Source organism: Dreissena polymorpha, chromosome 3 (assembly GCF_020536995.1).
Source record: "Dreissena polymorpha isolate Duluth1 chromosome 3, UMN_Dpol_1.0, whole genome shotgun sequence".
In the NCBI taxonomy this organism is placed as follows: Eukaryota; Metazoa; Mollusca; class Bivalvia; order Myida; family Dreissenidae; genus Dreissena; species Dreissena polymorpha.
The window spans coordinates 86,074,463-86,099,464 of NC_068357.1; the positions used below are offsets into that span (position 1 = coordinate 86,074,463).

At 34.8% G+C, this 25,002-nt stretch overlaps 3 protein-coding genes across 4 annotated transcripts; 1 reads left to right on the forward strand and 2 right to left on the reverse strand.

The window, feature by feature from the left end:
• The first annotated feature begins 333 nt into the window (after positions 1 to 333).
• LOC127875096 (uncharacterized) lies at positions 334 to 12,323 on the forward strand. Of its 2 annotated transcripts, none has more exons than XM_052419918.1 (4): positions 334 to 456; positions 6,640 to 6,841; positions 8,148 to 8,255; positions 9,179 to 12,323. In XM_052419918.1, exons 2-4 carry the CDS (start codon positions 6,641 to 6,643, stop codon positions 10,061 to 10,063), a joined length of 1,194 nt encoding a protein of 397 aa, XP_052275878.1. In that variant the 5' UTR covers positions 334 to 456; position 6,640; the 3' UTR covers positions 10,064 to 12,323. The 2 variants fall into 2 exon arrangements, with proteins under 2 accessions (XP_052275878.1, XP_052275877.1); XM_052419917.1 differs by lacking the exon at positions 334 to 456 and adding an exon at positions 5,159 to 5,275.
• A 2,131-nt stretch (positions 12,324 to 14,454) lies between these two features.
• LOC127875097 (cyclic AMP-dependent transcription factor ATF-3-like) lies at positions 14,455 to 16,572 on the reverse strand. The gene is made up of 3 exons (XM_052419919.1): positions 16,284 to 16,572; positions 15,842 to 15,952; positions 14,455 to 15,423 (listed from the first exon to the last, which is right to left on the reverse strand). The coding sequence occupies exons 1-3, from the start codon at positions 16,461 to 16,463 to the stop codon at positions 15,292 to 15,294; spliced, it is 423 nt and encodes a 140-aa protein (XP_052275879.1). The 5' UTR covers positions 16,464 to 16,572; the 3' UTR covers positions 14,455 to 15,291.
• A 5,070-nt stretch (positions 16,573 to 21,642) lies between these two features.
• Positions 21,643 to 23,454, reverse strand: LOC127875098 (cyclic AMP-dependent transcription factor ATF-3-like). Its single transcript, XM_052419920.1, has 3 exons — positions 23,274 to 23,454; positions 22,661 to 22,771; positions 21,643 to 22,272 (listed from the first exon to the last, which is right to left on the reverse strand). Exons 1-3 carry the CDS (start codon positions 23,451 to 23,453, stop codon positions 22,141 to 22,143), a joined length of 423 nt encoding a protein of 140 aa, XP_052275880.1. The 5' UTR covers position 23,454; the 3' UTR covers positions 21,643 to 22,140.
• Between the last annotated feature and the right edge of the window lie 1,548 nt (positions 23,455 to 25,002).

Here is a 25,002-nt window from a genome sequence, read left to right on the forward strand (position 1 = left end):
TAAATATAACTCTTGAAACATTGCATTTAAACCAATGTGTATTTAACGACTGATTGCAAAAGTAGTCAAGCATTATGCAATGCAATTAAACGAAATATCACATTTAAATGAACTTGTAAATTGTCTATATTTAGAGCTGCATTACAGCACGAAAGCTGGGTTTCCATTTAAAATATTAATAGCACCATATCGTCATTATTCATGACGTGGCAAAACATGCGATCGGATTCACTCAGTTTTTATCGTTCAAGACTCGGTCCAGTAACCCGCAGCAATGTTTACAAATTACCTCCCTTTAAAATCCGCACGTGTTTCCAAAACAAGCATAGACTTGCCAAAAAACTGCTGATATAGCTTCATTCATACGGTTAGACGTTAAAATATCCCAGTCAAATAACAATCGATTTTACCTATCCTGATTGGATTTAAAAGACTCAGGCGCACTACTTGAGAGAAGTAAGATGCTTTTCCATTACTATTCTTAAGTAAAATTGATAATTTAAACTTTATTATTGACCGTTTTTGTGAAAAAAGGTGATGGGTTATCAGAGTTATTCACTAAGTATGAATATTTACTTTTTGAGATGTGCCATTTAATTTCTAATGCACATGTATTTAATTAAAGAGACCATTGATTCATGTAAGTGAAGACATGCGTTTGATATAAATATTAAATTTGCAAATGATCTTTTCTTTCATGTCATTTTAGATTTTAAGCAAATTGAGTCTATAAACATGTTGAAGTTATTATTTAAGTATTTCCAAAATTATATCCACGTTTGGATTTCTTGTGTTGTCGTTATTTTCTATCGCTGCAATATGTTTTAATACCTGTCAATGCTGCACGAGTGCTAAAAGCACGCGAATATAAGAACATGTGTGATGCGCGCATATTTGGAAAACATGATTAAGTTTGATTCCAAATAAATATATGCAAAAATGGGGACGATAGCAATATTTTAAGCATCCACATTGGTTCCAGAAAATATCCTAATTTATCATCAACACTTTTTGGCAAATTGTTAAAAAGGGAAATTCCCCGTCGCCATATTGGACGCCGTGTGTCAGCGAAATTGAAGGAAAAATACGTTTGTCCTACGTTTAAGCAAAGTAGGCAGACGGAAGCGTTAAACCAGTGTAATTCTACGCGGCCGGATAATTTTGCAAATTAATAATGTTATATAATTTTCAGACAATATATTTATATGCATAATTGTTATAAGGCGCTAATATTAAAAATATTATTGGTATGTTTGTTCATTGGTGTACATATAATTAATCGCGATCTTGTGCAGCGGGGCTGAGTGACTCACTGACGGACCAATTCTTCGGATTTCTCAACGCACACGGTACTATCAACATAGAACACTAACAATCATTAACCGTTCACGAATTGCATTTTTAAGTAAAATATAATCCGAGTTTTTGCGCACGATTAAGTTCGACTGCAAAATAATTGTGTCGGAAAAGCTGTTAAGTGTTATTCACTTTGACATTGACCTCGTTGCATCAGAAACGACAGCTTAATAGCATTTTCGTTTGTTTTTAAAGCAAGCGTTTAAAATCACTTGTAAATTACCTACAATTAGGATACGCGTGTATTCATATTGTTATAATTTATATGTTATTTATTTAATTTATTATTTTTGTGCATTTTACACTACACATTCCATTGCCCGTTTTGTAAGGTTTTGCTTGATCAGTGTATGAAATGTATTGCTAGCATATTAAGTTTACTATTTGCATATATTATTTAATAGAACTATGCCAAAAATGAATAAAACGAATACATTTATACATACAGTTTACATAAAATTCACGATCCACTATTGACTATGTGGAATAGGTTTCATGCTAGAATGTGATTTTATTATAAACTGTTTATCTTAAATAAAAATAAATCATTAAAAATCACATACAAATAAATTAAACACAATCAAAGTGTTGAAGATTCCAATAATATTTTTGTTAATATGACTTACCATGGTGCATTTTTCACCGAACTTCAATAGATCAAATATCATCTGGTGTCATTTTAGGAAAATATCAGACCATAAAAAATAAATATGCAATTCATATAGATAATAGAATTTATAAGAAATTAGATGCAGTTATCATTCGTTATGCTGTTATGTTTATTTATAATTCATTTGAAGGAAAGTAAACATAAAACAGTAAGATTATCTATCGTTATATTACATGACTCATTTTTTAGATTATATCCAATTAGGAACATTGATTAAATTTGATTAGAATTGGCACATGTCATAATAAATATATATAAATTAGTATAGTATTTGTCAACAAAACAAAAATTCAAATCAGTTATAATAGTAGTCTACTTGAATGTACCTATCATATTAGATTAAACATCAAATTAAAATTTTCGAATAACATTCATAAAAATCATTTGATAAATGCAATCATATAATTTAAATAGTTTAAATAAGCATTATTTTACAAACACAATAGTATTGATCATAATTTTTATAGGAAAATGAGAATATAATTAAAATAATATCCTTTTATTGATAATGGTAACTTAAATTAGCATTACATTATACATGTGATATTTTTCAGAATCAAAATGAAAGTATGATCCAAAATGTAGATCTGATAAGTCAAAGCAAGGTCATATGTGACAGAAGATACTCATAATCTCGTGTCCAATTATCAAATAAATCAGGGGAAATGTGGACAATATTTTAGAAATAAACTCTAAGTATCAAAATTCAAAATGATCCTATACATGTATGCATGCACGTATATATTATATGATAAACAAGAATAAACCGCATCATTATGCCTTTCATTTTAGTTTATTTGAACTTATTTAACAATATATCAAATTAAAAATGATGCTTTATAGAAGGTATAAAATAATGTCCATTGCTGCATAAATGTATTATTAGAAATGTAAGTCCGGTAGTAAATTCAAGCATAATATTTTTTAAGAATTGTAAGAAATAAAGATTACATTATCAAATTCACGTAGAGCTATAATGAAAAATACCCTGCGCGTCAGGAGATCCACAAACTAAACTTCTAAGATCAAATGTACCAATTCCCATGATACTAGTATTAGCAAGGAATCTGTGAAAAAATAGAACTAATCATGGCTGTTTTTCCTTCTTTAGCAAGGGCCTTATATAGGCCCCTCCCCCAAGAGAAAGTCCCTTTCTACTAAGAGAATTTCCTTAAAATGATGCAATTTTCCCCAAATTACAAGCTTACTTTGGGAAATGTCTTCCCCTTTTTCAGTTTTGTAGATACTTTTGTTTCCCAAAATAGAAGACCAGGCCCTTTTCCCAAATGAAGAAAAAAGCCTTGCTGATAAACATACTTTAAAATGAACGCAAATAAGGTTTATTCGGAAAAAACATTGTGTTTCTTTTTACATATTCTACAATATATATGTTCGAAGATTCTTGGTACGAATTATCGGCATAACCCAAGCTATGCTTCTTAGTTGACCGTGGAAGATTAGGCTAGCAAAATTTCGCAGTCATGAATAATTCATTTTTAAATCTCATTAGAATTCGTGTCCAATAATGCAGGGGAAACTCGACCAATCAAACAAAACCTTGAGACATACATTCAGTGTTCGCTTTGTCATTTTACCGTTATCCGCTTAACCGATCTTTGGTACCTAGGATTCAATCGAAGAGTATTTAAGCGTGAAGTGTCATTTCATTGGTCATTGGTTGGCTCATGAATATTTACGAAACCGAAATTTTGCTTAACAGTTCCCACGCGGTATTTTATGTAGATACAACGGACAGTCCGGCTTGCGCAGTGGTTGGTACACTCGCTTCTCACCTAGGCGACCCGGGTCCGATTCCCGATCCCTGCAGCTTGTGAGTTTGGTTGATGGTCACCATACCGGACAGGTGGGGTTTCTTCCGGGTACTCAGGCTTCGATAAAAATAATAGAAATAGAAAGTGCAGTTACAACTCAAAATTCGTCCCAACTTTCGTTGGTATTGTAAATTAATAGGTAGGAGTACATGGGCACACTCCAGGTCCACGCATAATGTGGCCTCTGGCTCGGAAAAGACCTAATAAACTTTGAAATACACATGCAAGTATACCATGCGTCCGGTAAGCGCAGTGTGGTTTGTACACTTGCTTCTCGCAGGGGCGACCCGGCTTTAATTCTCATTCACGGAAGCATGTGAGTTTCGTTGGTGGTCACCATATCGGACAGGAAGAGTTTCATTCGGGTACTCCGGCCTCCCCCTCCCCCACAATGTTGGACCACATTCTTTAAAAATTCGTCTTAACGTTCGTGGGTCATGTACTTAACGAAGAAGAAAATACTGAGAATCACTTCGGTTGATCAAATAATTCATCCTTAAGCGCGAGAGGATCTCATAAATTTCGACATAAAACAATATATACCATGCGTTCCAACGATTGGTACGAATGACATGTATAGTATGTACGAAATATAGATGCGGATATACTCAAGATTCATCATCAGGAGTCGCAGACAGATAGGTGATACATATATATATTATACGATAAAAAAGTTATTTTTACCCAGTTAAATGCGTTTTGTGTTATATTTTGGTGGTAAGATGTCTATCGCTTTTAGAAACTAACGATTTCTGATAAAGATTTATTAAATACCGGTACCGGATATCTGCTTTATTATCATCATGGCATTTGTATAATATTACATGTTTATGGGCAGTTTATTTGCCTATAGTGACAGCATTCGATAACTATTTGCTCAGACCCGTTTAGTACCTTTAGATCTCAGATGAGCGCTCTCAGGCCGTTTGGCCCTCTTTTTCCAATGTCAAATATTTGAAAATGAGCGCCCTAAGGCCCTTTGGCACTCTTTTTCCAATGTCAAATATTTGAAAAATACATGTAAACTGCTATGTTATTATCAAATTGTATTTCTAATGATATGTTCGTGAGGTAGTTATACCCATATGTATACAGCAATGTGCATACGCCACTTTAAACTGCCCTGACTCCATTGAAAACCACATTACCTTGAAAACGTGCAAAATACATTTTTCTCATCGCTTTTTACATATAAGTTGCGGAGATATAGCACATGCATAGTACATTCATCGATTTTTTTTCTTTGGGTTTCCAATGTTTTGTTTCCAATTCGAATACTGGAAATAACCTCGTCATTACACAACCGGAGAGAGAAGCCAGGTCACTTTATCTCATTCGAAGTGATTGTGTTTATCCTGAATTGTTAAATACCGGTATTTTTTTTGTTCATGATTTTTCTAACATCAAAGGAGAAAAGGTAATGTTATACGTGTACTGAAATTGCTTTATTTATCATGTTTAAATTTGATGCAATACCCCATGCGATTTCAGGGTTCAGAATCAACAGGGTTTTCAGACGCTTTCACACGGGCTTGACAGAATGTAAACACACCGTAAAGAACTTTATTTTTGCAAATATCTGAAGTTATTGAAAGACATTTGCAAAAATCTTTAGTGCATAAAATACAGTTTTAAGGTATAAGAATAAATCCTTGACTACGTCTGAAATCGGTGACAAAATTTTACCTTGCCTGATGCATAGCCATATACATTAAAGTTACATTACTACTCAAAATCAACGAAAATTTCGTACAATATTTCGTAAAACAAACTTAACCAATTAAAAACCAGTGTTCATAATGGCGATTGCCGAAATTTCAACGCCAGATGTGGTCTGGTAAAATAGATGTTTGTAGATACAAAATGCTCGTTGTTTTTTCATTTTAATTTCCCGCAACGATATCTATTCATACAACACACGAACACTAACATGGTGTACGTGTGTCGCATGTATAGATATATTCGCGGGAAATTAAAATGGAATTAATTGTGTCACAAATACATAAAAACGAGCATTTTGAATCTACACAAATCTATGTAATCATACCACATCTAGCGTTGAAATTGTGGCTATTGCTATAAGGAACACTGATTGTTTAGGTGTTAAATTTATTTTTCGAAATACTTTACGAAATTTTCGTTGATTTTAAGCGTTATAGAGACTTTAAAGTGATATTATGGGCATCTATCAGTTGATAGGTGTCTATCGCAACCGTTGTTGTTTTTTTGGTGTTTTCACTTCATATACACTTATATGTATTAATGCAGCATCAACATACTAATACAATATTCCGGAAAGATAAAAATAATGCATATTAGGAAATTGATCAAGTCTGGTAAAAAAAAAAACTAGGTAAAATCATGACGAAAATGTAATAGTACTGTAAATGCCTCATGTTAAAACTGATTACGATGAAACTTAGTCCGAGTGTTATTTTGACACTATCTAGGCTAAGTTTAAACTTAGTCACATTTGGTCGAAAACGAGGTCAACAGGTCAAATTTTTGTCACAAGCTGTACGTAAAACTCGGTGGGCGCTTGATGGCAACGATGAAAGTACCACCAAGATCGTATATACTACTTAAATTTCTTGACGCGTGTTGTCCACTTTGCTGTCCAAGTACATGTACTTAAAATCATGTCCTCCTGTACCTGTACAAGCCATCATACCTGCTTTCCAACGGCATTCTTTTATCTACGTTTAAGAATAGTGACCCAAAATGCCACATATATACAGTACCAAAGCCACTCACTATTTTGTCCTTGTTTCTGTTTCCCAGCATGGATTCTACGGATTTCTCGAACTTGAACTTCGCCGGCCTCGACAGCAACCTGGTGCAAGCGACCCTTGCCTCGATAAGCAGCAACACAATCACACCTATCATAAAGGAAGAGCTGAAACTCAAGATCCAGTCCAAGAGGCTTGCCTCGGGCAAGGAGGAGCTCCCGAAACCCATCTTCAAGGAGCCCGAAAAGTATGAGGTATGTGTTCTTTACTTTGCCGTAATAGTTAAAAGGACTAGGGAGAGGAGCTCCCTAAACCCGCCTTCAAGGAGCCAGAAAAGTATGAGGTATGTGTTGCATAGTTTTAAGGGCGCGGTGGTAATCCTAAATTTTTATGCAGGCTTGCTTTATGATAGAACAGTTATTGATTGCAAACTGTATATACATGTGTTATAACACGCATATGTTTCTTTCATACTCTGTCGGTTTAGAGTGGGATGCCCTCGACCCCCACACCTATTGACGAAGAAAATAAGATATATTGAACGGAAATCAGATTTTTTTAAAGCTAAAAAATGTTATTCTAGCTCACCAGAGCACAAAGTGCTCATGGCCAGCTATTTCGGTTTGAGACTGTCCCCTTGTGTCGTGAACATTGTGCGTCAAACGACATCTCCTCCATCATCGCTGAGCGGACTTTATGTATTTAGTAAAAACTTTGTACGATTATGTACCGGGCCCTACTTAAAGTGCTTTTCAAGCCATACCCATGATATAATAGTTTGCACCGTCTAGGTTGAAACTTTTTTAACTTATATGATTGAAATGAAAACCCATTTGAAACTACACGGTCAAGACCACTGGTATTTGTTTAGTAAAAAAATAATGACGAGTGCTCTCTACCAAGTTTGATGAAATCATGTATCTGTGTCAAACATGGTCCCGAACTGGTGATAACTCAATAACCTAAATGTGTATAAAGTGAACGTTTTAAAATATATCAAGCTAAATAAAAACCTTGATATGTTGTCTTAATCATTATTTGGTGGTCGTGTACACAGTTTGATCAAATGTTGGCGCCTGTGATCAAAACTGTTGACGCACCAAAGTTTCAGTGTTATAAAGACTCATTCATGAAAAATTAATTTACAAATCTTACATGAAACCACACGTCCCAGCTGTTATTTATTTTGTATGTTACATAAAAAATATAGTGCTCTTCTACCAAATGTATTCAAATCTTAATTTTGTGATCACATTGTACCCACCCTGCTCCTAGGTTTTCCTTATGGATTATAGTGACAAAACAAATCCCCAGCTTAGTTATATCTTTATTATCACAGTATGAATTCTGGCGAACGATTAAGCGCCGACATATCCTTCGTGTTTCCTTTATTGTTCTTTTTCAGTAAATAATATGTTTAATAGGGAACACACGTTCGTTTATCTATAGATACTCTCCTTTCATAAGCGTCATGCTGTTAACATAGCCTCTGGTGTATTGATATAATCATGTATGTCACTCAAAAAACATCAGTGCACTTATATTTGTTTTAACTTTCAGATGACACCGGAAGAGACTGAAAAACGGCTACATAAGCGTGAGCTCAATCGGGTTGCGGCCCAGAAGTGCCGCAATAAGCGAAAACTGCAGCATGAAAGTGTGAAAACTGTAAGTGGTACACCATTCGGTATGGTTTATATGGATCGTCAAGTTAATACATATATATGGCTAATTCTCGTTCGTTGATATTTAAAGCGATATTTCATAATTGTGTTTTTGAAACTGTATAGTGAAAGGCTACGGATTACGAATATTTTTTAGTTTTCCACGGTCTTTTCTTATTGGTTTTTATTAGGCAAATTAATGCAAAAGTGTCCGTAAATTACTCTGACCCTCCGCGCAATGAAGCCTTTAACGCATCTCTTTAACCTACTTACATGTTGTTGTTTTCATCAAATATCACCATCATATTATTTTCAGCCTCATTTGTACATAGCAACGTTAAATAGGCTCATAATATTCAAAGTGAATTCAACGAAACAAACACATCAAACATATTCTAGTTCCAAGGTTTTGGTTCGTTTGTGTTCTGCTTTTGTCTGCATTCATTCGGAGGAAGAATCTATAGCACAATAGGTCGACTTGCCTATATATTTTCAGCGATATTTTAGCCTAATTGGGAAAAGTACCGGTTCCAGCTCAATAGGAAAAATAAGCGCGAATAACCCTGAAATTGGGAACATTCGCGTAATGAAGTCTTCATGTTGGTGTATTTGATTTTTTTTGCTCCAAATACTATAACATTGATAACTAAGTCTTTTCAAGATGTCAATATTATATTTTTTAGGTTCAAGCCATAGAGCTGCATAGGGAAACTAACTAAATGTTGCATTTTATTATAAAATATTTTTTTTTGAAACCTTCGACTTGGATTTTTCTTAACAGCAAAAGGGACATTTGTGGTTGTTTTTTTTTCTAATTTTGAAACAGCCGTTTTCCGGTACGTTATAAAGAAGGAAATAAATCGCGCATTTATTGTTATTTAGCCAACTTTGTCGTCTTGAATGTATATTGAATGTTTTGTATTACAGATTCAAGCTGAGCTTGAACTCCGGAATTTCACGTTAAAAAGAAAAGTAGAAGAATTAGAAAAAGAAAAACAGATTTTGATTAAACAACTTATGGGACAACAAATAAGCGCTATCCATTCGAACACGCCGTATCAGGAGTTTATAAAAGACGCAGACCTTATTGTGGAACATGATTCGGCGTGCATGAATCCAACAGATCAACCATCGACCTCCTCTGGTATTTTCCGACAGGACTGCCCTCACCGACGCTTCTCGGAGGAATTTGTCCGCCCACCACCACCGCCATATTCCTACTTGCTAAGAAGATACAGTGCGGATGTGCCAACGCTCCAGACAGCTCATCCAAACGAAAATCATCAATTCTTCACTCAGTCTGCAATTCCAGTATCAGGAGTTCGACCTTTTTACATGTCGATTAACACTTGTAATGTTGGTTATCCAAACGGGGAACCTGAGTTTGAATGTCCTGTTACTGAAGTGGTTCCTTTACAGGTCGAACAAACATCAATCAAGGATGCATTACAGCTCACATGTGAACTGTTTGACATTCCGAACTCCGACAATAGCGCTGCAGGCGACCTAGTGCCAACAGACGGCAAGCAAAACATATCGTTTCCAAGCTATCACTATGAAGACGACTTACCAGATTTTCTCGATGAGGATGTTGACTATTCTTTAAATTGTGATGTACATCGCTTGTCGCCTCGCTCGACTCGCCTTGTGTGTGAATCAACCGAAATGAAGGATAAGACCACCAGAGATGTAGGCAAAGAAGCAGAGACACCAGAGGATCTTTTCGAACTTTTTTTTCGCGGGGAAGACGAAGCCACCGTCCCTGGTGGTAACACAACCCGCGTCGACCCTGTCTCACCATCGCTTTATTAAGCCAATTGGGTTCTTAGATATAAACCTATACAATGAATCTGATAATGGCATCGATTTGTATAAGGGTATCATTTATATTGGCAGTGTTATGGGTAGTTTCAAAGTAAGATCTTATTAGGTTTAATACTTAAACCAGGCATTAATAATAATCATGAGGCTAATGATTTTTATACGCGTGTTTGACTTTGGTAATTTCCAAACTTATACTATTGGAAACTGTTTACTTGTTTAATTTCATTTTCATTCCAAATTCGAATACTAATACCCGTTGACCAATCATCAAAATTTGAATTTCTTTCATTCTTTTTATTTCCTTTTTATTTTTCTGTATTATCATGAACTTTGTATCAACTGTATTTCTCTGTATGCTATTTGTGTCCGTGGCGGATCATTTTTGTTAAATCTATTCAGTACATTTTGTTCGCACTTCATATACGTATGTTTGTTTTATTGCGATGTTTATCGATATGTAATATATTTCATAATGTATTTTCGTAAATTAGATGGCATCAAGGTTATAATACATGTATATAGCTTGTGACTATAAAGGTTATATCATATTGTGTAAAATAGTTATGCCTTTGTTGTACAATATATTTTAGAACTGTATGTATGATCCATTCCATTATTGCATTAGCAGGGCATGATTTTCAGAGGGCGTTGCTTCTATTAGTGGATGTTGATTTAATTAAAAAAAATATTGTTTAGTTGAAAAAATTATTTTATCATATTTTTGGTATCACATACAATCAGTATACTTTTTGTTTGTTTTTTTATTTAACAGCGCTTTTGACCCATAAACAATTATATTATAAAGAAATATTATATTATATACTGTCGGATATCGTTTATTGTTAAGAATTCGGAATCTATAGTCTTTCGGATTATAGAAATTACTGTATATAAACGTTACAAATCATTTAAATTAAAAAAGTTTATCTTTCAGTTTTAACAATGGAAGCATGAAACAATTATTGAAAAATCCACACGTCTGGAATACTAGTAGTTTTGACATTGAGAATTAAAATAAATCGCGTTTGATCATGCATTTAATGGTTTTCATTAAGTATCTAAGCATTGAACATTACACTGAGAAAATTTTGTAAATACGTTCATGACATTATAATGTTACATACTCCTTCCTTATATACCTTCACATATTCATACAAATATGTTTCTTCACGTTAACATGTATACATTATATGTGTTGGTATATTGACATCGGTGCAAGTTGATTATTCGATTTTTCTTTGTACTTTTTCACTTTCAACTTATTGCTCTTCAAAAATATCATCATTATATCTACAACATTTTAACTATTCATTCACATCTAGTAACCAATATTTATATCTACCTCCACCAAATCTGTGTCTATGTGGAATTTTGTCCATAGACGCCTTGTTATCAAAGCATGCATCATGATCCATAAATCATATGTGATTCTTAAGTAGCTCATTCGCCATTATCTCTCGGAGCGGAAATAAATTACTTGAACCAAACATGTTACTGTGAATTCCCATACAGTGACGAGGGAGGTACCTCGTGTATTTGTATAATATATTGGACGTTATATGTTAAGTTTATTGAAAACAAAGATTATGAATAGCTAAGGGCTATGCGTTGTGCTCACCGAAATCTGTAGTCAATATTTCAAAACCACAGGCTGTGTTCAAATAAATATTTTTTACGTCTATGTACGTGTATATCCGGTGAGTGACGTGAAGTTTTCAAAAGTATACCTGTTGTTCATTTTGTCTTACAAATTAGAAATGCGTTGTGTTTAAGGCAATATTTACTACATTTATATAGAAGTGGGGTTTATGCATCAACTGTGTATTGTTGTGTTTTTTCATAGTGCTCACTAAATGGTGCTAACTTTAAAGTGCTAACTCAAAGACTAGGTCTTTAATTGTAGACCCCCAACCATTAGATATGCAATACTAGTCTATAGAGGAAGTAACAATATGAACCAGGGAACTCATACATGAAGGTCTGTTCTTCCAGGCTCACACATGCAATTAATTTTACTGATGCAAGAATGTGAATCTTGTCGTCACTTTGCATTTGATGATATTTTCTTGTTGATTTTATACCAGGTTTATAAATGAGTGTTTTATAAAGAATGCTTCGTAGCATTATTTTGGTATTTGTGTTTTTACTATATTGCCACGTATTGATGTCTTTGTAAACAATGTAGTCAACTGTTTTATCGTTTTGAACATTGTCTATGCGTCCATGTTACATGTTATAAATATTATTGTTACACGTGTGAATAAAGTTTATAACTGACGCACTGTTCGCTTTGTTTGTTTAGCTCCATATCTTCCTGAACAAATAAAACGCGTTATTTTGAGTACAACAACAATACCTGTACATAAATGAAAAATGCTTAAACATACTGCGATAAAAAAGGCTCAGGTTATGCATTGCATCTGTTTAACTCAAGATTTGTAGATTCTGGTTATAATTCTCAACATTTTGCCGTTCATATTGGACATAGTTTTAGAGATAATGCGTTTAAAATATAGCATCAAAGCACTCTCTATATCAATTAAGCGGCAATGCATTCGTTAATTCACATTAACATATTTTAATAGATGAATAAAGGATGGAAACTGAATCTTTAGTTGACCTGCCTTTTCTAAACGTGTGTGGTATATAATAAGATAATGTAGTATTGCGCAAATCGCCTGTAACATTCTTTTACCTAATTGGTTACATCGTCAGGAATCCTAAATTGTTCATAACCACTATTTATTTATTTGTTTCCCATGTAAGTACATATACTAAAAATCGTCATGTCTAGAAAAAAAGTGCATGCGTATGAAACTACTTTTGCGAACTTGCTTTGAACTATACACGTCAGTTATTTTATACTACTTGTATAATAGTTTTTAGCTCATATATATATATTTTTAAATATATGAGCTATTGTCATCACCAGAGAGTCGGTGTCTGCGTCGGTGTCCGGTTAAGTTTTGTGTTTAGGTCCACTTTTCTCATAAAGTATCAGAGCAATTGCATTTTTACATGGCACACTTACTTTCTATCATGAGGGGACTGGGCAGGCAAAGTAAGATAACTCTTGCTGGCATTTTGACAGAATTATGGGCCCTTTTAAACTTAAAACATTGAAAATTTGGTTAAGTTTTGTGTTAAGGTCCACGATATTCCTAAAATATCAAAGCTATTCCTTTCATACTTGCAACATTTACTAACTATCATAAGGGGACAGTGCATGCAAAGTTATGTAACTCTGACTGGCATTTTCACAGAATTATGGCCCCTTTTATACTTAGAAAATTGAAAATTTGGTTAAGTTTTGCGTTTAGGTCCACTTCATTTCTAAAGTATCAAAGCTATTGCTTTCATACTTGCAACACATACTAACTATCATAAGGGGAATGTGCAGGTAAAGTTATGTAAGTCTGACTGGCATTTCGACAGAAGTATGACCCTTTTTGACTTAGTAACTTTGAATATTTGGTTAATTTTTGTGTTTAGATCCACTTTACTTCTAAAGTATCAAAGCTATTGCAATCAAACTTCAAATACGTTCTTACTGTTATTTGGGTACTGTACCTGGCAAGTTGAATTTGACCTTGACCTTTGAATGATCTTGACTCTCTAGGTCAAAGTATACAATTTCGCTAACATTGCCATAACTTCTTTCTTTATGATCAAATTTGATTCATACTTTGACGAAATAACACTAACCTGACATACCACAATAGACTTAACCCAAACCATCTCCCACGCCCCACCCCGGATTGACAACACACCCACGCTATACACCTTCTCCACCCCCACTCCACTTTTTGATTGAAGTATTGAGATAGGGCCCTTCACCTTAAAAAAGAAAAATAGATGAGCGGTGTGCACCCGCTAGGCGGTGCTCTTGTTTTTTGTCAGGACGCGGGCTTGCATTATTATAAGACGTGTTAAGCAAATAAAGTCGTGTACAGTTTCACGAACATCAACATGAAAATGTAACTGCAATCCGGAAGCAAATGATGTGTTCAAACTGTAACAAGACAGTACGCGAATGCTGTGCTACAAAATAATACACGGACATATCATGTGCTTTCGAACGGATACCATCGTATGCAAAACTGATTTTCATTATAACAGATACTTTTAAACAAAAACAGTACGCCATGTTGTAAGTACAGTTAATGGAATGAACTGAGCATTTTAATGAGATAAACATCTGATGAAATGTTACAATACATTAATGTGTTATGTTGGGCTTGAATGATACTATATGTTCATGTTGTTTAAATACGTGCAAAACATGGACGCTTGTAATGTGCGGGATAGCCTAACCGAAAACCAACGCGGATGTATAATATTATTTATTTACAATGTTTACATAATTTGGAGCATATAAAGACGGCAGTGAAATACATCTCATCTGTAGGTACAAACAACACTTGCAATAATAATTGCATTTCAATGAAACTAATGGTATGGTGTTTGATTTCGAAAGAATGTGGTATGTGTCAGCCGTGTTTGTACCCACGGATAATTTTTTTCTTCCAAAATGAAGTTAGTCGGTATGTAGTATGCTTCGTATATTAACAATTAATGTTTCTAAATTACATGGCAATCTTAAACTAACATTATGAGCATGTTTGCAAGGTAGATTGTACTAGAAATAATGGATAATCTGTTGGATTCGTAGCCTGATGAAGAGGTAAGAAGTTCGTTGAAAGGCAGTGTATAAGGTGTCCATTACTTTCAAAAGCACAATCAAACATTATTCCGCAGCTATTGAACACAGATTTAGTAGCAGTTTCACTGAGTTCATCCTTCAGCTAATAGTGAATGAAGTATAAGCTATCGCTTTTAAAAACTAAGTGTTCGTTGTATACCCAGGATAATGACAATGAAACAAATAAATGTCATTTTATGATCATACTGAGCTAAGTTTTGTCAAACACTCACACTTGGAGCCGCATTCTGGGAAAACTGGGCTTAATGCATGCACATGAAGTGTCATCTTAGATAAGCCTGTGCAGTCGACATGGGCTTATCAGGGTTTACAGTTTCTTCCTGCCATCGATAATTGTTTAGAAGATACACCATTTTAATAAAAAAAATAATGCAAGCGGATTGCACGGGCTAATTTTGGAGGACACTTTACGCATATGCATTAAGCCCCATTAAACCTGAACTTATCTCTATTGAATGAATCCACAACCATTACACAGCAAATCCTCATCTGCTTACTGTACCAACACACATGGTGGACCCATTAAGATCCTCACTACTTCAGCATAGATGGTGTCGCGTTCAGCTTCCAACTTGGCCACTATATCCTGCAGCTCGGCATTCTTTCGTTGCAATACTTCACATGTCTGAAACCAACAATAATAATGTTTCTCCGTGTAAAAGATATATTTCTTTCTAGAAATTATTCGTGGTACCTATTACAATCCTCTCGTTTTGGAACATCACTGTATGTTTGCTGCCTCACGTTACTAATGCTGGCACTGCATTTAATTGTATTTTCGTCTGTTTTGCATGTAAGTATAATTTAGGAGGATATTATTAAATTTAACCTATCTAGCAGGCTTACATATTGTTACTCTTTAAAAAAAAATACTGTAGTTCTTAAATACACAATACATATAATAGTGTAATGTCCATTTTAGTAGCTAAATGATGTGCGTATTTATTTGCTTTAAAATATTTGATTAATTTGTGTGGACAACGCAGTTCAAAAATACAACTATTATATATCTGTTAAACTACATCTGAGCTAACTTGTATAACCTTCGTCAAATCATCCAGTTCAGACTTCTTCCTGTTCCTAAACTTTGCAGATGCCCTTCTATTCTGCTCTTTGCGTCTGTCAATTTTCTCAAGTTCTTCTGTTCTTAGTTCCTACAAACAGCAGTGCATGTACATTGATAATTTTGTAGTACGCAAGTTAGAGTGAGACCTTAATGTACAAAATGCTGACCACTGTGTTGTCACAATTATAGAGTCTGTGCTGTTTGTTTTCTGAATGCTTTTACTCTTGAAATTATGATAATAGTGCCGCAGTAGGTCTTTTAACATGAGGGCAATGCGACCAAATCATAGCGTGACTGGAATGTTGAAATACAGATTTAGGCGTCTGGCACAAACAGATAGTGCAGCAGTCATAAATATATATAGTATAATTTACCCGTGCATAATATTATGATTTTGTTTATATTTCATCGCCTTTTACCTGAGTCTTGTGGTTTTCTTCTGTCTCTAAAACAAGTTCGGTCTTGCCTTCATATAAACGTCTACTCTGAATACAATACTTGAGTTCTTCCTTCAGTAACGGCATTATTTCGCCCGTCCGGAGTGACGTAAGCACCGCCTGCTGAAATCTCAAGTCTTCGGCAGTGTTTGAAGACCACATGTTTCCTAGAAACTTCCAAGTTAGTTGAAAATTGCGCCGTTGTTGAATTACGCGTGCGTCAGCATTTAGGCAATACGTTAATACTGAGATCTCGTTGTGACGTAAATGAAGTCACGTTAGTTATTTTTAGAAGTTGGATATTTTGTTCACGACGCGGGTAAGCACTATTTTTAGCTGACGTATTTTTAGTTAATTGTTTAAGGGAGGCAACGCGTGCTTTATTAGTTTTTGTATAATAAGAGTTACCCTCTATGTAGTTAAAATGTGTTTGAGCCTCGCAAGTATGGATATAGAGATGTACTTTTAAAGACTATTTTGGAGTGAAAAATACAACGATGAAGCACCAGATACATTGATATAAATGCACCTAACATTCTTATGCATAAAACGTAGTTTACTGTCATGTCTACTGGTGTTTAATTGGTCGTTTTCAGCTCAGGTAGCTCTGGTACTACTAAGTATGCTATACGATACCCGGGGTAAGGAAAATACGCTTGCAGGCGTCCTCCCTTACTCCTGCGAACAGCACAGGCTAATCTGGGACGACAGTTTACGCACATGCATTTAGCCCGTTTTCCAGAGCGAGTTTCATTCAAATAAAGACTATAAAGCGTGCCAACCTTTATATGATACTCGTGCACTCGACAAGCAAAATAAACGCGCTTGAATTGTTGAATTCTTTGTTCTCGTGTCTCGAAATTATTGTCACTGATAAGCCTATGGTTACTGCACGAGCTAATTGTGTACGATAATTTACGCACATGCATTAAGCCCCTTTTTTACAGAACGCGACCCGATTATTCAGGAGATTTAAGTATGCAAACTTCACGATTTACCGTAACATTTTCTTTATTTGCCCGAAGGGCAGGCATATTTTCTCCGTTCCGACCATCAGTCTTTGTGTCTGCACGCTTTGTTGCCGCTCGAAAACTAAACAAATGTAAATCTAATCATCACCAGCAAAGTGAGAAAATGTTTATTAGTCTAAGAATAAAATAAAGTACATACTTAATAAGGAGCCAAATCTCACCAGGCACTGTGTAGTTACGGCAATTAATTTATTGCCCTTTTAAAATTTCTGTACTTCATATATGCCCGGACATATCCTAAGAACTTAAAACGGTCTCAACTTAAAACGGTCTCAACTTAAAACGGTCTCAACTTCAAACTTTACAAGTACGTTTCATAATGGCTTTAGAAAGCCATTCCTTATTGCTAAACGTTATAATATTTCGAAACATTTGCAGTGCATTATTTAATACATGTATATATAAATAATATATAAGTTTCTTCACGTATACATCTTGATATTATATATGTATTGGTTTATTGCCATTCGTGCAAATTGATTATTCGATTTTTCTTTGTACTTTTTTACTTTCAATTTAGTTCTATTCATAACAAACATTAGCATATCTACAGCATTGTAAGTGTTTATTCATATCTAGTAACCGATATTTGTATCTACCTCCACCATATTTGTTGACCATAGACGCGTTGTTATTAAAACATACATTATGATCCCACTTAAGTAGATCATTCGCCATTATCTCTCGGATAAGGGCTATGCGTAGTGCTCACCGAAATCTGTAGTAAATATATACAAACCACCGGCTGTGTTCAAATAAAATATTTTTTACGTCAATGTGCGTGTATATCCGGTGAGTGACGTGAAGTTTTCAAAAGTATACCTGTTGTTCACTTTTGTTTGATAAGGCAATATTTTCTACGTGTACATATATTTAGAAGTGGGATTTATGCATCATCTGTGTATTGTTTTTTTTTCATATTGCTCACTAAATGGTGCTTACTTTAAAGTGCGTATTAAATTGTAGACCCCCTACCATTATGTTTGCAATATTAGTCCATAGAGGAAGTAACAATATGAACCAGGAAACTCATACATGGAGGTCTGGTCTTCCAGGCTTACACATGCAACAAATTTTACTGATGCAAGAACGCGAATCTTGTCAATTTTTTACTAGGTTTATAAATGAGTGTTTTATAAAGAATGCCTCTTAGCATTATTTTTGTATTGGTGTTTTTACTCTATTGCCACGTATTGTAAAGTGTTGTCTTTGTAAACAATGTAGTCAACTGTTTTATCGTTTTGAACATTGTCTATGCGTCTATGTTACATGTTATAAATATTCTTGTTACACGTGTGAATAAAGTTTATAACTGACGCACTGTTCGCTCTGTTTGTTTAGCTCCATATCTTCGTGAACAAATAAAACGCGTTATTTTGAGTAGAACAACAATACTTGTACATAAATGAAAAATGCTTAAACATACTGCGATAAAAAAGCTCAGAATATGCATTGCATCTGTATAACTCAAGATTTGTAGATTCTGGTTATAATTCTCAACATTTTACCGTTCATATTGGACATAGCTTTAGAGATGATGCATTTAAAAATATAGCATAAAAGCAACTCTCTATATCAATTAAGCGGCAATACATTCGTTAATTCACATTAACATATTTTAATAAATAAATAAAGGATGGAAACTGAATCTTTAGTTGACCTGCCTTTTCTAAACGTGTGTGGTATTTAAGAAGATAATGTAGTATTGAGCAAATCGCCTGTTACATGCTCTTACTTAAGTGGTTACTTCGTCATGGTTATCTCAGGAATCCTAAATTGTTCATAACCAATATTTATTTATTGGTTTCCCATGTAAGTACTTTTACTAAAAAACGTCATGTCTAGAAAAAAGGTGAATGCGTATGAAATTACTATTGCGAACTTGCTTTGAAATATATGATAACACGTCAGTTATTATATACTACTAGTATAATCGTTTTTAGCTCATATATATTTTTTTAAATATATGAGCTATTGTCATCACCTGAGAGTCGGCGTCTGCATCGGCGTCCGGTTATGTTTTGTGTTGAGGTCCACTTTTCTCATAAAGTATCAAAGCTATTGCATTCAAACATGACACCCTTACTTTTTATCATGAGGGACTTGGCAGGCAAAGTAAGATAAAGTAAGAATTATGTGCCCTTTTGAAACTTAGAACATTGAATATTTGGTTAAGTTTTGTGTTTAGGTCCACTTTATTACGAAAGTATCAAAGCTATTGCTTTTATACTTGCAACACTTACTAAATATCATAAGGGGACTGTGCAGGCAAAGTTATGTAACTCTGACGGGCCTTTTCACGGAATTATGGCCCCTTTTATACTTAGAAAATTGAAAAGTAGGTTAAGTTTTGTGTTTAGGTCCACTTCATTCCTACGGTATCAAAGCTATTGCTTTCATACTTGCAACACTAACTAACTCGTAAGGGGACTGTGCAGGTAAAGTTATGTAACTCTGATTGGCATTTTCACAGAATTATGACCCTTTCTTGACTTATTAACTTTGAATATTTGGTTAAATTTTGTGTTTAGATCCACTTTACTTCTAAAGTATCAAGGCTATTGCTTTCAAACTTCAAATTCTTTCTAACTGTTATGAGGGTACTGTACCTGGCACGTTGAATTTGACCTTGACCTTTGAATGATCTTGACTCTCTAGGTCAAAGTATACAATTTTGCTAAAATTGCCATAACTTCTTTCTTTATGATCAAATTTGATTCATTCTTTGACAAAATAACACTTACCTGATATACCACAACAGACTAAACCCAAACCATCTCCCACGGCTCACCCCAGAATCCCCCCCAACTTAGTTTTTCCATGTTTTTCTTATTTTTACACTATACCCCCCTCTCACCCCCCCATTTTTGTGAAACATAGTTAAAAAAAAACACAAATAAATATTTTTATTATTTCATTTTTTAAATACTCCAACCATCCAACCCATTAATCCCCTCCCATTTTTTTCATTTTTGAAAGATAATGAAATAAATGACAATCCCCCCCCCCCCACACACACACACTATATCCCTCTCGCATCCCCCCGACACCCCCCTCCATTATTTTTAAAACATGGTTAAAAAAACACAAATATTTATTTTCATTATTTTATTTTTTAAATACTGTCCAAGCATCCAACCGAATATTCCCCCCCCCCCCCCATTTTTTCATTTTTGAAAAAAAATGTAATACATGACCACACACCCACGCTATACACCCTCTCCACCCCCACCCCTCCCCCTTTTTGATTGAAGTATTGAGATAAGGCCCTTCACCTTTAAAAAGAAAAATAGATGAGCGCTGTGCACCCGCTAGGCGGTGCTCTTGTTTTTTGTCAGGACGCGGGCTTGCATTTTTATAAGACGTGTTAAGCGAATAAAGTCGTGTACAGTTTCACGAAGAAAAGGCGCGATTGCTCTGTTACTCTTGAATTCTCTGCAAGAGCGATTGTAAGTAAATTTGACGTCAATAACACAATACTATTTCCGTGTGGACCCGTTTGAACATACACAACAAGAATATGTAACTGCAATCCGGAAGCAAATGATGTGTTCAAACTGTTACAAGACAGTTCGCGAATGCTGTGCTACATAATAATACACTGACATATCCTGTTCTTTCGAATGGATTTACAGGCAACCATCGTATGCAAAACTGATTTTCATTATAACAGACAAGTTTAACAAAAACAGTACGCCATGTCGTACGTATTGCTAATCGAATGAACTGAGCATTCTAATGACATTAACATATGATGAAATGTAACAATACATAAATGTGTTATGTTGGGTTTGAATGATAACATATGTTCATGTTGTTTTTTAAATACGTGCAAAACATGGACACTTGTAATGTGCGGGATAGCCTAACCGAAAACCCGAAAACCAACGCGGATGTATAATACTATTAATTTACAATGTATACATAATTTTGAGCATATAAAGGCAGCAGTGAAATACATCTCATCTGTAGGTACTAACAACACTTGGAATGAAAATTGCATTTCAATGAAACTAATGGCATGGTGTTTGATTTCGAAAGAATGTGATATGTGTCAGTCGTGTTTGTACCCACGGATAAGTTTTTTTTACTTCCAAAATGTAAACCAATTCGGAGTAAGTCGGTATGTAGTATGCATCGTATCTGAATAATGCATGTTTCTAAATTACATGGCAATCTTAAACTAACATTATGAGAATGTTTATTATGAGAATGTGTTGCAAGGTAGATTTTAGAAATAATCGATAATCTGTTGGATTCGTAGCCTGATGAAGAGGTAAAAAGTTCGTTGAAATGCACTGTATAAGGTGTCCATTACTTTCAAAAGCACAATCAAACATTATTCCGCATCTATTGAACACAGATTTAGTAGCAGTTTCACTGAGTTCATCCTTCAGTTTATAGTGAATGAAGTATAAGCTTTCGCTTTTAACAAACTAAGTGTTCGTTGTATACCCAGGATAATGACAATGAAACAAATAAATGTCATTTTATGATCATACTGAGCTAAGTTTTGTCAAACACTCACACTTGGAGCCGCATTCTGGGAAAACTGGGCTTAATGCATGCACATGAAGTGTCATCTTAGATAAGCCTGTGCAGTCGACATGGGCTTATCAGGGTTTACAGTTTCTTCCTGCCATCGATAATTGTTTAGAAGATACACCCTTGTAACGAAAAAATAATGCAAGCGGATTGCACAGGCTAATTTTGGAGGACACTTTACGCACATGCATTAAACCCAATTAACCCCGAACTTATCTCTATTGAATGAATCCACAACCATTACACAGCAAACCCTCATCTGCTTACTGTACCAACACACATGCTGGACCCATTAAGATCCTCACTACTTCAGCATAGAGGGTGTCGCGTTCAGCTTCCAACTTGGCCACTATATCCTGCAGCTCGGCATTCTTTCGTTGCAATACTTCACATGTCTGAAACCAACAATTTCTTCCTAGAAATGATTCGTGGTACCTATTAGAATCCTCTCGTTTTGGAACATTACTGTTTGTTTGCTGCCTCACGTTACTAATGCTGGCACTGCATTCAATCGTCTTGTTTGTCTTTTTTCCATGTAAGTATAATAATGGAGGATATTATTAAATTCAACCTATCTAACAGGCTTACATATTGTTACTTTTTAAAACAATATTATAGTTCTTGATTACACAATACATATAATAGTATAATGTCCATTTTGGTAGCTACATGATGTGCGTATTTATTTGCTTTAAAATATTTGATTAATTTGTGTGGACAACGCAGTTCAAAAATACAACTATTATATATCTGTTAAACTACATCTGAGCTAACTTGTATAACCTTCGTCAAATCATCCAGTTCAGATTTCTTCCTGTTCCTAAACTTTGCAGATGCCCTTCTATTCTGCTCTTTGCGTCTGTCAATTTTCTCAAGCTCTTCTGTTCTTAGTTCCTACAAACAACAGTGCATGTAAATTCATAATTTTGTATTATGCAAAAATCTTAGTTAGAGTGAGACCTTAATGTACAAAATGCAAGCCACTGTGTTGTCACAATCAAAGAGTTTGTGCTGTTTGTCTTCTGAATGCTTTTACTCTGGAAATTATGACAATAGTGCAGCAGTAGGCCTTACGTTGCTGATAATTCTATGCAGTATATAATCTGCGAATTTATGTTTTGGACCAGGTGTGTGGACTTATTTGTTAATAATTGTTTCACATGATAAACCATTCCAATTTAACAGGGTCGAACATGAGCCTTCTGAACATGAAGATTATAAACAGTCAAGTTACACAACTTTTAACATGAATGCAACGTGATTAAATCATAGCGTGACTGGAATGTTGAAATACAGATTTAGACGTCTTGCACAAATAGATAGAGCAGCAGTCATAAATATAAATAGTATAATTTACACATGCATTATATTATGATTTTTTTTCATCGCCTTTTACCTGAGTGTTGTGGTTTTCTTCAGTCTCTAAAACAAGTTCGGTCTTGCCTTCAGATAAACGTCTACTCTGGATACAATATTTTAGTTCTTCCTTTAGTAACGGCATTATTTCGCCCGTCCGGAGTGACGTTAGCAACGCCTGCTGAAATCTCAAGTCTTCGGCAGTGTTTGAAGACCACATGTTTCCTAGAAACTTCCAAGTTAGTTAAAAATTGCGCCGTTGTTAAATTACGCGTGCGTCAGAATTTAGGCGAAACGTTATTAGACTGAGATCTCGTTGTGACGTAAATAAAGTAACGTTAGTTATTTTTAGAAGTTGGATATTTTGTTCACGACGCGGGTAAGCACTATTTTTAGCTGACTTATTTTTTAGTTCATTGTTGAAGGGAGGCAACGCGTGCTTTATTAGTTTTTGTATTATAAGAGTTACCCTCTATGTAGTTAAAATGTGTTTGAGCCTCGCAAGTAAGGATATAGAGATGTACTTTTAAAGACTATTTTTGGAGTGAAAAATACAACGGTGAAGCACCAGATACATTGATATAAATGCACTTAACATTGTTATGCATAAAACGTAAATAGCAGAATTGTTTACTGTCATGTCTACTGGTGCTCAATTGGTCGTTTTCGGCTCAGGTAGCCCTGGTACGACTATGTATACTATAAAATACGCTTTACAGGCGTCCTCCCATACTCATGGGTACCGCCCAGGCTAATCTGGGACGACAGTTTACGCTCATGCATTTAGCCCGTTTTCCAGAGCGAGTCTCCTTCAAATAAATATTATAAAGCGTGCCAACCTTTACAAGATACTCGTGCAATCGACAAGCAAAATAAACGCGCTTGAATTGTTTAATTTTCTCGTGACAAGTGTTTTTCGAGCTTAATGCATATTTAGCAGTATTGTAGTAGAATTTTATTTTAAACATCAGCATTGCTATGTGAAAATGGGACATAATGCAGGTGCAAAAGGTGGCGTCCCAGCTAAGCCTTTAAACGAAACATTCCATAAAGCGGAAAGTGTCGTCATTGATTAGCCTATGGTTATTGCACAAGCTAATTGTGGACGATAATATACGCACATGCATTAAGCTCCGTTTTCTCAAAGCGCGAGATTTAAGTATGCAAACTTCCCGATTTAACGTAACATTTTCTTTATCGTCCGTTCCATCCACCAGTCTTTGTGTCTGCACGTTTTTTTGCCGCTCGAAAACTCAACAAATCTAAATTTGATCATCACCAACAAAGTGAGAAAATGTTTATTAGCATAAAATAAAGATTAATGCTATACTCAATAAGAAGCCATATCTCACCAGTCACTGTCCGGACATATCTTACCAACTTAAAACGGTCTCAACTAAAAAATTTACAAGTAGGTTTACAAAGCCATTCCTTATTGTCAAATGTGTAATATTTCGAAACATGTTCAGTATTCAAAGACTTGGTCTTTAATTGTAGACACCCTTCCATTATGTATGCAATACTAGTCCATAGAGGAAGTAACACTATGAACCAGGAAACTCATACATGGAGGTCTGTTCTTCCAGGTACACACATGAAATTAATTTTACTGATGCAACAACGCAAATCTTGTCATCACTTTGCATTTGATGATATTTTCTTGTTGATTTTTTACCAGGTTTATAAATGACTGTTTTATAAAGAATCTTCTGAGCATCATTTTTGTAGTGGTGTTTTTACAATATTTCGACGTATTATAAAGTGATGTA

Bases quoted from the DNA above. Each gene is read 5' to 3' on its own strand.
- LOC127875096 (XM_052419917.1), top strand. From the start codon at position 5,247: ATGATTTTTCTAACATCAAAGGAGAAAAG. The intron at 5,276-6,639 runs GTAATGTTATAC...TCTGTTTCCCAG, and splicing joins CTAACATCAAAGGAGAAAAG to CATGGATTCTACGGATTTCT. The intron at 6,842-8,147 runs GTATGTGTTCTT...TTTAACTTTCAG, and splicing joins AGGAGCCCGAAAAGTATGAG to ATGACACCGGAAGAGACTGA.
- LOC127875097 (XM_052419919.1), bottom strand. From the start codon at position 16,463: ATGTGGTCTTCAAACACTGCCGAAGACTTGAGATTTCAGCAGGCGGTG. The intron at 15,953-16,283 runs GTAAAAGGCGAT...TGCTGTTTGTAG, and splicing joins AAGAAAACCACAAGACTCAG to GAACTAAGAACAGAAGAACT. The intron at 15,424-15,841 runs GTTATACAAGTT...TGTTGGTTTCAG, and splicing joins AACTGGATGATTTGACGAAG to ACATGTGAAGTATTGCAACG.
- LOC127875098 (XM_052419920.1), bottom strand. From the start codon at position 23,453: ATGTGGTCTTCAAACACTGCCGAAGACTTGAGATTTCAGCAGGCGTTG. The intron at 22,772-23,273 runs GTAAAAGGCGAT...TGTTGTTTGTAG, and splicing joins AAGAAAACCACAACACTCAG to GAACTAAGAACAGAAGAGCT. The intron at 22,273-22,660 runs GTTATACAAGTT...TGTTGGTTTCAG, and splicing joins AACTGGATGATTTGACGAAG to ACATGTGAAGTATTGCAACG.